Raw genomic sequence first — 16558 nt, forward strand, 5'->3', positions numbered from 1 at the left:
CGAGAAACATCCATTCCTGAAAGGAAGTGGGGAAAAAATACAACAAAATTGACATAGCTTATATTTTAATGGAAACAGACATTATTGGGAGCGATCTCATGGGGACAAAGCAGCCCGAGAACATGTCACTACATGAGGCTGTCCTAAAATTCCCCATTCGAGAACTCTGGGGCACACCAGGAACCACTAGGGGACACTCTGGAGCACACCAGGAACCACTAGGGGACACTCTGGTCACCCCGACACCCCTCTGGGACATGGCCAGACCATTCTTGATGAATGCAAACACTCCCTGGACCCGCCTGGGGACACCCTGCATGCCCCAAACCCCTCTAGGACATCTCCAGATTCTTCTGCATGACTCCAGGGCTGGATAGGGGAGGTTGCGTGGGGGGGAAAGGGGTTAGTGAGGCTTCTAGAGGTGGAAAGATGGTCTGGAGTTGGAGAAAGGGTGGAACAAGGAAACTGGGGGATCTGGTGAGCCAGAAGCCCTGTGATGCGGAAAGGGGGCCTGGGGGTGGAGAGAGGGGATTTTGAGGGGGAAAAGGGGAGAAAGAGGCTTCTGTGAGTGGAAAGGGGGTCTGGGGGTGGAGGGGTACATTGTGGTGGGGAATACTATGGAGGGGAACTTGAGGGGTTGAAAGGGGAAGAGGGGGCTTTTCAGGGCAGAAAGGGGGGTCTGGGAGTGGACGGGGGATTGTGAGGGGGAAAAAAAAGGTGAGTGGGGTCTCTACTGGGAGGAAAGGGGGTATAGGAATGGAGAGGGGGTGGCAGGGGAAATCTGGGGGTTGTGGGAGGTTTCTACGGGTTGGAAGGGGAGTCTGGGGTAGACCTCAGGGGAGTACTGGGGGGAGAAGAGGAGAGTGGGTTGCCTATGGGGTTGAAAAAGAGTTGGAGGGGAATTTAGTGGGCTGTGGAAGGGGAAGGGGTGAACAGAGCCTCTACAAGGCAGAAAGTGCATCTGAGGCCGGAGGGAGGAGTGGGAGGAGAGAGCCAGGGGTTGCGGGGGGCTTCTGTTGGGCAGAAAAGGAGTCCGGTTGGGGGGAATGGAGGTCCAAGTGGGGGAAACAGACTCCAGGGGTCAGGGAAGAGTACACGGGGGGGGTACAGGGGGCTCTAAGGTCAGAAAAAGGGGCCAGGAGGTGGGGGGAGAAGGGAGGACACGGGACCCTGGGGGTCAAAGAGAGGGGAATAGGGGAATAATCGGAGACTCTGTGGATCAGAATGGGGGAATTGGAGTGGGAGTACCTGGGGGAGGAGAGGGGATTCTGGGGGTCAGATAGAGGGGACTGGGAAAGTGGGGGGACTCTAGGGGACAGAATGGGGAGACTCGTGACGGGGTGGGGGGACACGAGGGATTTAGAACGGGGGGCTGGGGAGGGATCGGGGGGGGAAGGTGCAGACAGGTGGACCCTGGGGGTCAGAATGGGGGAGGCACAGAGGGGAGGGGTGGAAGAGGACTACAGTGATCAGAACGGGGGAACTGGAAGGAGGGTAAACGGGGGGGCGGAGGAGCAACCCCGGGGGTCACACGGAGGGACGGGGGGGTTGTGGGCGACCAGCGGCAGGGGGAGGGGAGGAGGGCAGTGAAACACACGGGGTGGGGGAGGCGGGGAGACACAGGGCAGCCGCCCCCGCCGAGCGGAAGCCCCGAGCGGCACAGAGACCCCACGGGGCCAACGCGGAGCGGCACGCGGCCCCCAACCCCCTTCACCCCGGCCCCCGCCCCGGTGCCCCCCCCGAACGCCCACCCGTCGAAGCCGAGGCGGCGCTCGGAGCCCCGCGGTGCCCCGCACCACTTCCGCACGGCCGCCTCCCGCTCGGGTCGCGGGGCTGATGACGTCACTCGGCGGGGACGCCGCAGGCGCCGCGGCAACGGAGCGGCGCAGGCGCGCTGAGGCGCCGTCGCTCCGGCGACGCCGTCGCGCATGCGCCGTCGCCGCGGGGCCGGCTTCGCGCGCTGCCATGAGGGAGGGCGCGCCGTCGCCACGGCAACGCGGCCTGCACGCACGGCCTGAGGCCGGAGTGGGGCTGGAGGGACGGCGGGGGCCGAAGATGAGTGGGGGGAACGGAGAGCCCTCAGGGATCTCCTGCGGAGCTGGGGGAGGGGAAGGGGGAGGGCGGAGCTCCGGGGATGGCGGCCCGGAGGGAGTGGGGCTGTGGGGTGGGAGATCCGCAGGGAGACGCAGTGGAACGCTGGGATCCGGGCAGAACGTGGAGATATGGGAAAAGGAGCACCGGGATCTGGACAACACGGTGAGAGCTAGGCTGAAAGGAAGCAGGGAAAGGAAGAAAGGAAAGTGAAAAAGAGAAGAAAGAAGGGCAAAGAAAGGGAAGAAAGACAGGAAAGAAAGAGAGAGAGAGAGAGAAAGGAAGAAGGGAGGGAGGAAAGGGAAGGGAAGGAAGGGAAAGGGAAGGGGAAGGGAAGAAGGGGAAGGGGAATCTCCATCCCCTGTTGGACACAGGGGGGAACGCAGCGAGCAAGGATCAGGATCAGGCTGAGGTACTCAGTGCCTTCTTTGCCTCAGTCTTTCCCAGTGAGGCGGGTTGTTCCCTAGGCACACAGCCCTTTGTGCTGGTAGATAGGGATGGGGAACAGAATAGGCATAACCCACGGCGAGATGGCTTTGGACCTGCTCCGAAAGCTGCACACCCACAAGTCCATGGGGCCGGATGGATTGCAGCCTGGGGTGCTGAGGGAGTTGGCAGATGTGGCTGCAAAGCCGCTCTCCATCATCCTTCAGCAGCCCTGGCTAAGCGGGGATGTGTCCCTGACCGTCCCTGAATGCGTCCAAAAGACGTCTGGCTGTGGTGCTCAGGGACATGATTTAGTGGTGGGTTGTTAGAGTGAGGGGAGGATGGTCAGGTTGCGGTTGGACTCGGTGACCTTTAATGTCTTTTCCAACCTGAGCAATTCTATGGTTCTATGATTGTGTGCGATTTAACACCACCGCTCTTGTGGGAGCTGCGTTGAGACTTGCAGTGTCTCTGGCTTCCCCAGAATTACTTTCTCCGGGCTGATTCCTAGGTCCTGGCACTTCTTTAAAGCCAAGTACACATCTGCGTCCAGTTTTCTCACCAGCTCCTGCAGTGACATCTCTGACAGCTTTCTCCTCCGAGGAAGAACCAAGCAGTAGCCCGGCTGGGCTTGGTGGATGGGATAATTTCAAACGAAAAGAAGGGAGATTTAGACTGGATATAAGGAAAACATTGTTTTCTGGTAAGAGTAGTGCAGTACTGGCACAAGTTGCCCAGAGAGGTGGTGGTTGTCCCATCCCTGCAGACACCCAAGGTCAGGCTGGATGAGTCTCTGAGCCCCTGATGGAGCTGTGGGGGTCCCTGCTCCCTGTAGGGGGGTTGGACCAGATGGCCTTTAAGGGTCCCTTCCCGCTCAATTGATTTTATGATCTATGATTTTTTATGAGAGAAGAGCGCAGCCTGAACCAGGTCTTGACTGACGAGCTCAGCTAAAGGCTGGCGCTTGTTCTGTAGTCCCCCAGGTCCTGCAGGGCGGCGCTGCATTCACTGAGCAGCAAGGCGTGGTGCAGGGGATGTACCGCCTGTCCGGCGTCCGGCAGTTACGCCTGCCAGCTCAATAAAAGCTGTCCCTAAGGTGCTGTGCTGTGCAGCTGTGGAGCCACACTGCTCCGCAACAGGTATAATGTGTCCTGATTAAAAAAATAATAATAATAAAATAAAAATTTGGAAATTGGTACAAAACACAGCAGCGTCACTTTAAAATGCAATTTGTGTTTTCATTGCCAGGGGTGTTACAGCCCAAAGCTTATAAAGAAGTTAATATAAAGGAGGATAAAATACAGATGTTCCGTACAGAAAAGCAAAGAGGAAAGGTTGTGAGGGGTTTCCCAATGAGAGGTAAGATTCCAGAAAGGGACACGTAGAGAGAACCCAGAGGGATACTGAGGCAAAGGTAACAGTGACTGCTACAAAACCAATGGTACAGAGAGAGAATTCCCTGCCAGGAGTAGCTCACAGTCCGGTGATAAAGATTCACAGCACTGGCTGCAAGCTGTGTTTTAATTAAAAACGCTAATTAAAAACAATCTGGATTTCTGAGTTAGCTGTACTTTTAGTAGGGGGGGATGGCTAAACGGTGCTGCAAAAGAGGGGTGCAAGAAGGGGCACAGGAATGGGGGGTTGTGCACAGAGGAAGCGATGCAAAGCCTCATGCAAACCGGAGGGCTAAGGGGGGTGGCAGGCTATTGGGGCCACAGCAACGAAGCGGGGGGGGCACAGGAAGGGAAGCAGGAATGGGAACTGGTGGGGGGAGGAGGAGGAAGGCAATATGGCCGCAGTGTGCAAGATGGGATGGTGTTTTTCACAGCAGGTGGAAGGGTGGTGGGCTGTACACGTGTGTGTGGCACAGGGGGTGGAGCCGAGCGCAGTGGCCGAGTCCTCCCTGGGCAACGTCAGGTGTCAGCAACAGCAGGAGAACTTGGAGCACTGCCTCCAATGAGAGCAGTGCCAGGATGGCAGCTTGGTGGTCCAAAGCTGCATAGTTTCTACTCTGGACCAGTAGTAGTGCAGCAGCTCATGGAATGTCGCTGGACAAATCAGGCCGTGCGCTCTTTGTCAATCCCTAATTGTGACTTTTTTTTCTTGACTGCAACTAAACTTGGGTGGAGCGGCTGTGGGGGCGGGGCCTCGGGGTGCTCTGTATTGCCATAGGGGATGGGATTGGGATCGGAATTGGGATTGGGGATGTGGGATTGCGATTGGGATGAGGGCTTGAGATTGACAGGTGGGTGATGGGCTTGGGATGAGGGACTGGGAATGAGATTTGGAAGTGGGAGTGGGATGTGGGCTGTAGGATGTGGGGTTGGGATGTTGACTGTGGGCTTGGAATGTGAGATTTGGCACTGAGGGTGCCCTCAGTCCCCTCATCAAATCATTGATGAAGGTGTTCAATAGGAGCAGCCCCAGTACTGAGCCCTGGGGGGCAGCACTCGTGAGCGGCAGCCAGATGGCAAATCCTGCTGTGTGTGTACAGAGTTGGTTGGGTCCCTGTCTGAAGACAAAACTGGCAGGACCCAAACAACGTGGGGGCAGAAGAGCCATGGCTTGGGAGCTATCTTCATGCCTTTCTGCACGTCAGGCCCTGCTGCTCCTGCTTCACCCCTGCATGGGAACTGCCCCTGTCGGAGTCTCTTCTGGCCAGGGCAATTCCCCTCCGTCTACCCGTGCCTGCTGCCCATCCCCACAGCAATTCATGGTACTGGGCAGCACAGGAAGCTGTGTGAAACACCCTCTGCATCCCGCTGCACAAAGGACTGCAGGGAGAGAGGAAGGCTGGGGCTGGTGGTGGCAGCAGAGGGACACGGCCATCTGTGGTGCCCCATCCTGCCCCAGAGGCAGGTATGAGGAGCTGGGGGCTGTGACAGGGCCCAAATGACTGCAGGCAAAGGGACACAGCAAAGGGAACACAAAGCTTTTAATAACGTATCATAGAAAACAAGGAGTAACAGTAAGGACGATAATCCTAAAATTCCCATCCCACAAGAGTTCATTGCCAGATGACGTCCCATCCCACTGCCGCGATGACTCCGGAGGACAGCTTGGTTCTGGAAAGGAGGGATGGGGCCGCTGGCGGTGCCTCTGGAACGCTGCCGCTGCTGCCTGGTGCTGTGGGGCCGGCGAGGAGCGCAGGGTTACGGGTAGCCATACTGGTCGGCTATGGCCATGTCTATCTCCCGCTGCACCAGGAACTGCACGGGGCCGATCTTCATCTGCTGGGCCGCCCGCTGCCGCTCCTCCTGGGCCAGCTTCTTCATGCGCTCCCGCTCGGGCCGCTGCTCGGCTGTGATGGGCAGCGACACCTCCATCACTATGGGTACCGCACCGCCGCCCGCCCGTGGCCCCACGCAGGACACAAAGTCCCCGGGGCGCTGCGGCCGAGGCTGCTGCTGGTGCAGCACTGGTGGTGGTGGTGGTGGTGGTGGTGGTGGGGGTGGTGATGGTGGGTCCCTCCGCAGCGGTGAGCTCCTCTGCGGGGACGGGCGCAGGCAGCTCGGCGCCGTCTTCTCGGCAGTGCCCCCCTTTTGCCCCGTGCTGCCTGGAGATGCCGGCGCTGCCTTGTCTGTGCCGCTGTCTTGGGGCCGGAGGGCAGCAGGGCCGGTGCTGGCCGAGGGTTGGGGCTGCGCAGAGGGTGGCTGGCGCACCGGGCCCACCACAGTCACCCTCTGCCCCAGCGGGTGCACGACCTGGATGGATTTACACAAGTGCACGCGCAGCTCGCTGGCAGTGCCCGCTTGCCCGCTGCTGCTGGCTCCTGCGCTGGCCCCAGACAGCTTCGCTGGGCACAGGCGCTTGCGGCCTTTTCTCTCTGCTCTTTCCCTGCGCGGCGGCAGCTTCCTTTTCCTGGCTGGAGCGCTGGTGGTGGGCTGCTCCTGCTGGGAGCTCTCCCCTTTCTGGGGGGTGCCGGCAGGCGCAGGGCGCTTGGCCCGCTTGGTGCTGCCCCTCTTCTTCTTTTCTGCCACCCGGCTGGGGACAGAGCCCGGTGACGGGGGCGAGTGAGCCTGAACCTCCTGGGGCTCCATCTGCTGCACCTCCTCGGTGGGCTGTGCGCTTTGGGCTGAGGGAGGCGTGGTGACAGCCAGCGTGGTCGGCCGTGGACTGAGCCGGGCACTCGCAGGTGGCGTGATGGGGCGCAGCTGCGACAACCCACACTGCAGCTCAGGCAGGAACCCGGGGGATGGTGGGAGCCCCCAGAAGGGGTCGGCGGGCGTCCCGGAGGCAGGCTGTGTGCTGAGCTCTCTGCTGTCCCTGGGGTTGTCAGGGAGCTCAGCGACGAAGCATCCTGGGGCAGGGCTGCCGGGGTTCTCATGGGGGACCTCTACAGCTCTTGCCACGTCTGAAAATGCAAGAACATCCCCCAGAATGGTGATGATAGCCTTCCCGCACCCACTCTGTGCAAACACGCACCTGCAGCTCTGCAGCCCCCAAACTCACCGTTGATCCAAGACAGCAAACCCTGGATGTCCGTGATGTCCTCCAGCACATCCGAGCTGGTCGCCACTGCAGGGAAAAGCAACAAAATCCCAAAGAGTCAATGCCAGCTCACCCGTACCATGTTCACAGTAAGGGATCTAGGCTAAACATTGGCTTCCCACTATCAATCAGGACAGGAAAGGTAACCGTAAATCCCCGCACCATTCCACAGATGCACTGCTTTTGTCCCTACAACAACAGATTGTATGTTGATTTCACAGACACCAGCAGGCAGAGAAGTTGTGTCCAGTAAGCCCATGTCCCCCCGGAAAGCAGAAAGGTGCTACTTTGATAGCCCAAACACAAACTGACACAAACACTTCTCACTGCCCCTTCCTGCACTCCAAACGGATGCTTACTTGACATCGCCTACAGCACTGCAACTGCAATCTTCAGCTGCCTTGACTCCTGAGTTCTCCTTCTGGACAGGAACCCTACAGAAAGTATCAACAAGTGAAAAATCAGGAGGAAGAAGCATTGTCCCAGCTTTCTTCTGCCATGCAATGTAGTCTCTGGAGGAGGGCAATGCTTGGACATCAGCTGGCTGCAACAGCTGCCCATCACTAGCTCCAGCTTGTGTCTGACTGCCATGGCTTCTGTCAGCAAGTGCCCCCCGGTCCCCTTTTCCCCCACAGCTGTGCTGATCGTCCATGTCCACAGCTGAGCAGCTGGCTCTCTGCCGTGACTGCAGCGCGGTGCGGTGAAACACCTGCTGGGTATGGCACACCAAGCAATCCATGGAGCAGTGAGCCACAAGTTGCACTCTGTGAAGTCTGCGCTCTGCTTCCTTGGAAAGGTCTGACATGAAGGGGGGGCTCGGCAGCAGTTTTCCAGGGGAGGAATGACATTTCATCATCCTCACCGAATCGTGGGATGGAATCTCAACAAGAACCCATTTCCTCTGGATACAGCCAGAAGGGCACTGCTGGAGCTGGGAACTCCTCCCCAGCCCAGCTTTTCTGCTGAGACACCTCCCGGCAACCAGCCAGCACCAAACCCAGCTCACCTGGTCACTGCTCAGCCCGAGCTGTGCCCAGCTCACACACACGCCGCAGCGCTGCTTCCAGTGGGCTCTCACAGGGTGATCTCTCTCAAGAAAAGCACAGAGCTCAGTCTCTGCGTGCAGCACGCTCACCAGAGCACCAGCTCTGCTCACCAGCTGTGGCACAAACGCTCCCACCCTGGCACCGACTGTGACCTCAGCGAGTGCCTGCATCGCTTCTGTGCTCTCATCACAGGCAAAGGGAGTGGTCACCTCCTAGACCCACGTTTTAGGAAACCAACGCCAGGGTCACCCAGTGGGGTGAATGGGGGTGATTGAATGGGGGTTAATTGAAGGAAAGCAACAGAGAAGTGAAGATGACTCTTGTGCAGCCCAGTAAAAATGCAATATGGCCTCGTAGTGGTCAGAGGAGTCCCAGAGGAAGTAGTGGGAACTGGGAGGAGTGCACAGCAGTATGGACCAGAGAAGTCCAGTGTGGCAAAGTAAAACCCAGTGAGGACCAGTATGGGCTCAGAGTGGTCAGTGGAGTCCTATAGGAATGAGTAGAAACCAGTGGGAAGCACATCTGTGTGCCCCAGGGCCAGTGCTGGCCTCTGCCTCTGGCTTTGGGCCCCAGGGCTGGTGCTGGGCTCTCTGGCTGGAGCTGCAGACTTCAGGGCCGGCACCAGCCTCTCAGGCTGTGGCTTCAGGCCCGAAGCTGGTGCTGGCTTCTTGTGTTGTGGCTTCAGGTTTAGGCCCAGGACTCGTGCCAGCCTCTCTGGCTGGGCCTGGGCTTTAATCCCCAGGGTCGGTGCTGGCCACTCAGGCTGTGGCTTCAGGTCCCGTGGCCAGGGCCAGCCTCTCTGGCTCTGTTTGTAGGCCCCAGGGCCACTGCTGGCTTCTCTGGCAGCATCTTTATGTCCCAGGGCTGGTGCCAGCCTCTCTAACTGGGGCCGTGACTTTAAGCTCCTGGACTGGTTCCTGCCTTTTGGGCTCTGGCCCAGAGTCACCAGGGCTGGTACCAAATTTTAAGAAAACCACACGAGGGCCACCCAACGGCGTTATCTGAAGTAACAAAACAGAGAAATTAAGATGCCTCTTGTGTAAGCAGCCTGGCTCATCCTCTCGCTCAGGCACCGCATGATCACACGCAGGAGATGTTGCCCCCAGGCTGCCCCCAGCTTGGAGACTGAAGGATTTGGGCTTCCAAGCAACCAGCAAGCATTTGGATGAGTCAGCCCTCTGGTTTTTGTGAGAACAGACTAGTCCACCCTGAAAAGCCATCTCGGCAAAGGCAGAATAGCTTTGTTCTTGGGCTGCAGCACTCCGTGGCCAGCACTGCTCAAACACCGGGCCTGCATTTCTTCCTGGGCATCCACACGTGCTGAGTCTCCTGCAGCTTGCTGCAGGGGTTGTGGCTTCCTGCTGAGGAGTTCCTCCCGTTCTTCTGCAACTGCCCCCCAGCATCACTACCGCCTCCTCTGCTACCGTACCGGGAGATGCTTCAGGTCCAGTAGCCTGCACTTCCTTCCTCCCATCAGCAGCTGCTCCTACTGACCTTCATTCACACTGGGATACCGTCCACTTCTAGCGCCAGCTGACCTGCAAGACAGGGAAAGGAAATGTGGCCTTAGCACAAATGCAGAAGCCCAAGGCTGTGCCACCACCATGTACTGCAGCCTTGGGAAGTCAGCTGCAACTGCAAGCTTTGTCAGAATTAAGGCAGGCACTGTAAATGAAGTGTGACTTGTGAACTGAATTGCCACAGTCAGAAATAAATAGTGAAATCGCTTACTTAACTGTAGGTGCTTACCTCTGACCTGGACTTGGAATTGAAGGGTACAAGACAAATGAGGAACACTTGGCAACTCAGGCAAGCTGAACAGTGCAGGCAAGATTGTCGCATTTCTTCTCCTCCCGGCCCAGAAATTAATTTTCCTACCTTAAAATGAAAAGGGAAAAGAGCATGACTTAAAGTAGACACAATACAGCCTCACATCACAGGAAGAAGCTGGAGAGCTCTTGCGGCACAGAGCTCACGGCTGTGGAAATTAAAATGGCCTCTAAGCTTTTAAGCAAGATGAAAGACAAGGTGAAATGCAAAACGTCAGCACTTCCTGCAGAGCACATCACACAGCTGTAGGCACCAGCTGAGAGGTAACAGGTCAGAAAGGAAGACCTTACTATGTGAGCACAGGGACAAGCTACTCTTCTGCTGGGCCTGTGTTCACAGTGAGGCTTTCCCTCAAGAGCGCTGCTCAAGCTGCTGCTGTCTCCAGCTGTTGGTCACTTCCCCCTGCTGGACGCTGTGCCCACAGGTCATTCTGCTTTGGGCAAAGCCTGCTGGCTTAACTCCAAGCCAAGGTCACAGGCCACGCTCATCCAGCTGGTTTGCCTGAAGGGGCTCAGAGGCCACGCGTGGGATCCTTTCTGCTGGTGGTTCTCTCCGGGCAAGAACCTCCACTCTCAGAGCAACAGCCAAGAGCCGGAAGGCAGAAAAAGCTTCCAATCCCCGTGGATGTGGCTGTCTGCAAAGACAACGGCTGCCTACTCTTCAGCAGGGCGATGCTCACCCAGCAAAGCACTCACCCAGCAGATGCCCTTCCTTACACTCAGAACTGTCCCACAGTTGTGCAGCCCTTGGCATTGCATTTCCAACCAAAGTTCACATCCTGTTCCACCTGGACTGCCACAAGTCCGTGGGGCCAGATGAGATTCATCCAAGCGTGCTGGGGAGCTGGGGGAGGTGAAAAGCCAAGCTGCTTTCCATCATCTGTCAGCCTTCCTGGTCAACTGGAGATGCACTTTGGCCACCACAACCCCAGGCACCGCTATGGGCGTGGGGCAGAGCAGCTGGAAGTCAATGTAGAGGAAACGGACCTGGGGTAATGGGTTGGCACGCAGCTGAACGTGAGCCAGCAATGTGCCCATGTAGCCAAGAAGACCAGTGGCATCCTGGCCTGTATCAGAAATGGTGATGGCAGCAGAGCAGGGAAGTGATTGTCCCGCTGCACTCAGCTCTGGTGAGGCTGCAGCTCGAGCGCTGTGTTCAGTTCTGGGCCCCTCATTGCAAGAAGGATCTCAGGGAGACCTCATTGCTCTCTGTAACTCCTGAAGGGAGGCCGTGGTGAGCTGGGGGCTGGTCTCTTCTCTCATGTAACAGCGATAGGACGAGAGGGAATGGCCTCAAGTTGCACCAGGGGAGATTCAGGCTGGACGTTAGGAAATATTACTGCTCCAACAGAGTGGTCGGGTGCTGGAATGGGCTGCACTGGGAGTGGTGGAGTCACCAGCCCTGGAGGTAGTCAAGGAACACTGAGACGTTGTGTTGAGGGACGTGGATTAGTGAGAGCTATTGGTGATTTCAACCCTGGTGATGGTGTGATTCTGTGATTCTGGATGGGGGATTCAGGGGGTACACTGGCGGAGGGGGGGGAAGGGAAGAGGAGCATCAGAATGGGGGAATAGGAGGGGTGGGACAGGGGAAGGGGACGAGGAAAGGCACCCTGGGGGTCAGAATTTGGAATGGGGAGGGAACTGAGAAGGGGGCAGTGAGGTGGGGGGTGGAGGAGGACTGCAGGAATCAGAATGGGGGAACTGGAGTTGGGAGGGTGCTCCAGTATTCAGGTGGGAAGGGGAGCACAGAGGAGAGTGTGACCCTGGAGGTCAGAAAGAGGGACTGGGGGGTTGCGGGGGGACACAGAGCACCTCCTGCCTCCAAGCAGAGGCCCTGAGTGACACAGAAGCCCCACGGGGGCAAAGCAGAGCAGCACACGGCCCCTGGCTCCCTTAGCCCCAGTCTCCATCTTGGTACCCCCCTATCCCCCCAAACACCCACCTGTAGAAGCTGAGGCGGCGCACACTCCCCATCTGGAGTATCACATCCAGGTCTGGGGCCTTCAATACAAGGAAGGCAGAGAGATGTTGAGAAGGTGCAGAGGAGTGCCACAAAGATGATCAGAATGCTGCAGCACCTCTCCTAAGAAGACAGGCCAAGGGAGCTGGGCTTGTTCAGCTTGGAGAAAAGAAGGCTGTGGGGTGAGCGAATGGCAGCCTTTCAGGACCTAAAGGGAGCCTCTAAAGAGGAGGGAAGTCAACTCTCTGAAAGGGTAAAGAACAGCAGGACAAGGGGAAATGGTTTGAAGTGGAGGCACGGAAGATTTAGGCTGGATGTCAGGGAGAAATTCTTTACTTGCGGTGCTGAAACAGCTGCTCAGAGAGGCTGTGGATGCCCCATCCATCCCTGGAGGTGTTGAAGGCCAGGTTGGATGGGGCCCTGGGCAGCCTGGTCTGGTATGAAATGTGGAGGTTGGTGGCCCTGCCTGTGGTGGGAAGGTGGTAGAGATGATGCTTAAAGTCCATTCCAACCTGGGCCATTCTGTGTGATTCTGTGACTCTATCCTGCTTCTATCAGCGCTCCAGGCCATCCTGCAGGCTGTTGTGCAGAGCGCAGAGCTCTGCTTCCCGGCCCTGTGCTCTCCAGCACTCTCCTGTGAGTTCCACCTCCTCCAAGAATCTCCTGTTCCCAGGAACCTCTGCTGCTCCCTTGCACCCACATCTGCGTGCACATACGTGTGAAGAACCACAAACCCACGTCCAAGACTTCCCCGCACACAAACCTGTGCATTTACACGCACATGCAAGCACATCCTTGCACACCTGCATGCACACTCCACCCATGTGCACGCAAATGTGTGAAAAAACACACAGCCGTGTGCAAAGACCTTGATGCACACATCAGTGTTCATATAGAAACACACGTGTGCAGACTCATCACATTGCACACCCACATGCTGGAGTACAAGAGCGCAGCTCCAGCCTTGCACACAGCCATGTGCACACACACATGGAAAACTAAAAACCCAGGCCATTCTATGATTCTATGATCTCTGCACACCCCTGTTTGCACACATACCTGCACTCACAGCTCTATGACCAAATGCCACTCCCACGGCTCAGCCAACACGCAGACGGTGGGAAATGTCAGGAGGAAAGATGCCCCGTTACGCTCCTTCATTCTCCTCTCTTTAATGAAGGCACTGGGGCACAGCTGTAGCCCCATCCTGAGATGAGGGTTGCTGCGGGATTCCTCGTTTGGACGCTGCAGGTTAACCTGGAGCGCAGTCTGAGGGACACTCCTCATGTGCTCTGCAGATGGAAGATGTGCCAGGAGCAAAGAAAAGACTTCCACAGGCAGCGCAGGGATGGCGTTCCTGGGCCGGGCGGAGACATACAGAGCAGTGCCCGCTGCCCTGGGATCTGCAGCACTGCAGAAGGGCTCAGGGTGCAGCACTGTGGCACAATTCAGTGAGGACGCCAGGTTCAGCAGCGCCAGGTGGGCTGTGGGGGTCCTGGGACAGTGATGGGGGTCCAGTCAGAAACCGTGGGGAGCTGTGAGATCCAAGGGGGTCCTGGAATGGGTAAGGGAGGTCCGAAGGAGGAAACAGGGAGGGGATAAGGAGGAAGCCCAGAGCAGGGATAAGGGCTGTTGATGGGAACTTCGGGTCGCAGTGAGGTCCTGGGCTGGGTGGGAGGGAGGAGTACCAGGTCTGAGGAGGTCCTTAATGAGCTATGGAGATCTGTGGGGGGGTGTATGAATATACATGTGGGGGACATGGGATGGATGTGGAAACAGAGCCTGCAGGAGCAGAATGCTCTTCAGGAGAAGGCAAGACATGCGCTGCAGGTGGGACACAGACATATGGGGAGCTATGGGGACATAGAGGGAAGGGGGGGATGTGAGGAGTGGACTGAGGTAAAAAGGTGGGGCAGTGTTGGAGTGGTTTTACTTCTTCCCGAGAGGGGACTGGGGATCCCTGTGGCCCAAAGGTGGGGCCACGATCCATGACCCCACATGAGCCATACCCCAAGATGACCACATAACCCTGTATGTGCGTGACCCCATGGCTGCACGTGACCCACAGCCCTGTGTGAACCATACCCCCACACGACCCTGGCACTCCCTGACCCTGCCTGCCCCCATCACGCTGCGACCCACTGCCATGTGGCCCCAGAACTCTGGGATCCCTGCCCCCACCTCACCCCCACCATATAACACTCTGAGACCCGTAACTCCCTATCACCCAACCTGACCCTACCATCCCTTCTAACCCCATCTGACACTTGCGGCACTTTGGGGCAGCTATGGGGCACAGCCACACCTAGGAGCTGCCTTTACCCAACACACTGCTGGTGGTGGAACTGCTGCTGGCCACGGGCCGTGGGCAGTGATAGGGCTGTTCTGGGCTGCTCTAGGATGGCTCTGGGGCTGCTATGAAATGGGGCAGATAAGGGACACAGCCACAGCTCAGTGGGGTTGATGTTCCCGCACACAGAGCTGGTGGTGAATCTGCTCTGATCATGGAACCTCTTCCATAGCCCCCCAGACTCCCAGCTTGCCCAGCAAGATGGGGGCAAGCCGGGGGTCAGGGGATGTTATAGGCAGCTGATGTACAGCGACCCCAGAGCCACCCTGTAGCGTCCCCTGAACGACCCCAGAACAGACCCATCACTGTCCACAGCCTCATCCGGGGTTATGGTGCTCACAGGGATATGGGTCATGTGGAGCCTTGCGGTCATGCCGAGCTCTATGGGGTTTTGGGGTCATGTGGGGTTATGGATCAGGGCCCCACCTTTGGGCCACAGGGAACCCCAATCCCCTCTCAGGAAGAAATCAAAAAATGCATTCCAGCACCACCCCACATCCCCCATTCTCACCCCAAACCCCTCCCCACATGACCCCAGACCCTCTACATCCCCATGCCACCCCACGTTCCCACACCCACAAGTCCCACCTTTACCTCACACGTTGCCTTCTCCTGCGCAGCACTCTGCTCCTGCAGCCTGTGGCCCATATCCCCAGTGCTCCCACATCACTTTCACCCACATCTGTGTTGTGCAGGAAGTGCTGCAGCTCCACATTCCTCTCCAGCAGCAGCTGCCCCTGCCCCAGTATTATTTGGTTGTATGGGTTCTGGAGGGAGAAGGGGGTGAGGAGGGGCCCAGGTTGGCTATTGGGGTCCTGGAATAGTGGCAGGGGTCCTGTCAAGGACTGTGGAGGTCTCTGACGTTGCTAAGGAGCCCTGGAGGCGATAAGGGAGATCTGAGGGAGGAAATAATGGGGGTCTGCTGGAGTCTAGTGGGGAATATGGGGTGCTGCTGGGGGCTATGGAGGTCTGTGAGGTTTTTGGCCAGCTGTAGTGGAGAAGTTCCTAGTCTGAGGAGGTCATTAAGAGGAAATGGGGTCTGTGCAGGGCTACTGGGTAATGGGTTATCTTGGGGAAAGCAAGGGGCAGCCATGGGGGATGGAAGGAACACCTACAGGAATGCAAGGGGAATCTGGGCTGGGGCAAGGGGGCAGCTAGGGGAAGAACAGGGGAACGTCCCAGGAACTGAGTTCTTCTTTCAAATCCACATCTGCTACTTCCTGACGTAGCTGCAAGACTGCCAGAGAAGCTGCAGTACCGCTGCCCATTCTGCTGCCTGTGTCAGAAAGAGCTGCATGTTAGTGGGTGCAACTGCCACTACAAGGCCAACTCCATAATTGCAGACACAAAACCATCACCTTCAGTATCTGTTACAGGCTGACGACCGTGCCCTTGCACAGGAACCATTCCCACACAGCAAGGGAACTCCTTCACTGCCTTAGGATGCGGAAGAGGAAGAGCCCCAAAGCCTTCACAAGATGCTATCTTGCCACCAACTTTGGAAGCTACACACACCTTCTCCTTTGAGAATTAGCAAGATGAATCAATGCACGTTGCTGCTGGAGAGGGCTGTGCTGCATCTCCTGCTGCCATCCTTGGGTTGTCATCGTGATGCCAATCCACAGAGCACTTTGAAGGGCAGTAACCTTGCAAGAAAGAACAGAGAACAGAGAGCTCTGCCGTGCATTTCCTGTTAGAACACAGAGATGAGCTGTACAGCCCTTGCTCTCAGAACACACACCGTTTCTCTTACCAGCTTTCCATTCCTGCACAACGCTGTTCAAACCCCTCCTCCATCTCTCCCTTCATACACAACGCACAGCCTCTCCCCAGCAACGAGCTCTGTGCTGTTTAATGCCTGTGCCATCATCGGGACCTGCAGAAGAAACCTTGCGGTTAAGAGGGTTGATTAGACAAGCGCTCTGTCTGGCAGAATTCACCATCTTAAGCACTTTAAAGAAGCGTCTTCTTGAACGCCCTGAATCTCTGTGACACATCAGGAGATGCTGAACTAAACCGGCAGCCTTCTCAAAAATGGAAGGGCTCTTCAGAGCCAGCTGGAAGGGGAACAAGATCCTAGGGGGGCTGTGGAGCTGGTAAGGGAGGTCTGAGGGAGGAAATACAGATGCCTGGATGCCTGGTGCTCAGGCACAAGCAGAAGTGCTGATGGAAAATCACCACACAGCACAGACTGAGTCGCTGGTACCTTGCAGTGAGCAAAGGCTGAGATACACAACGTCCTCACCTGCCTGCTTCTTGGAAGTGGAGGTTCAGCAGCAGCTCCACTCGTGATTAAGTCCTCCAAAAACCTTCTTCTTTCTTCCTGATCAGGAGACTGGATAGTGAAACCTTCTCCAAAGCC

General features: G+C 57.2%; 1 protein-coding gene across 2 annotated transcripts; it reads right to left on the reverse strand.

Annotated features, from left to right (window-relative positions):
* Positions 1-4724: 4724 nt before the first annotated feature.
* On the reverse strand, positions 4725-12494 carry LOC149913673 (uncharacterized). 2 transcript variants are annotated; one of them, XM_090129237.1, is made up of 5 exons: positions 11829-12494; positions 9804-9932; positions 7368-9592; positions 6970-7035; positions 4725-6871 (listed from the first exon to the last, which is right to left on the reverse strand). In XM_090129237.1, the coding sequence occupies exons 3-5, from the start codon at positions 7372-7374 to the stop codon at positions 5670-5672; spliced, it is 1275 nt and encodes a 424-aa protein (XP_089985363.1). In that variant the 5' UTR covers positions 7375-9592; positions 9804-9932; positions 11829-12494; the 3' UTR covers positions 4725-5669. The 2 variants fall into 2 exon arrangements, with proteins under 2 accessions (XP_089985363.1, XP_089985362.1); XM_090129236.1 differs by lacking the exon at positions 11829-12494 and adding an exon at positions 10601-10897 and having other exon boundaries at positions 9804-10518.
* Between the last annotated feature and the right edge of the window lie 4064 nt (positions 12495-16558).

Source organism: Phasianus colchicus, chromosome 35, assembly GCF_987193195.1.
Source record: "Phasianus colchicus chromosome 35, bPhaCol1.hap1.1, whole genome shotgun sequence".
NCBI classification, from domain to species: Eukaryota; Metazoa; Chordata; class Aves; order Galliformes; family Phasianidae; genus Phasianus; species Phasianus colchicus.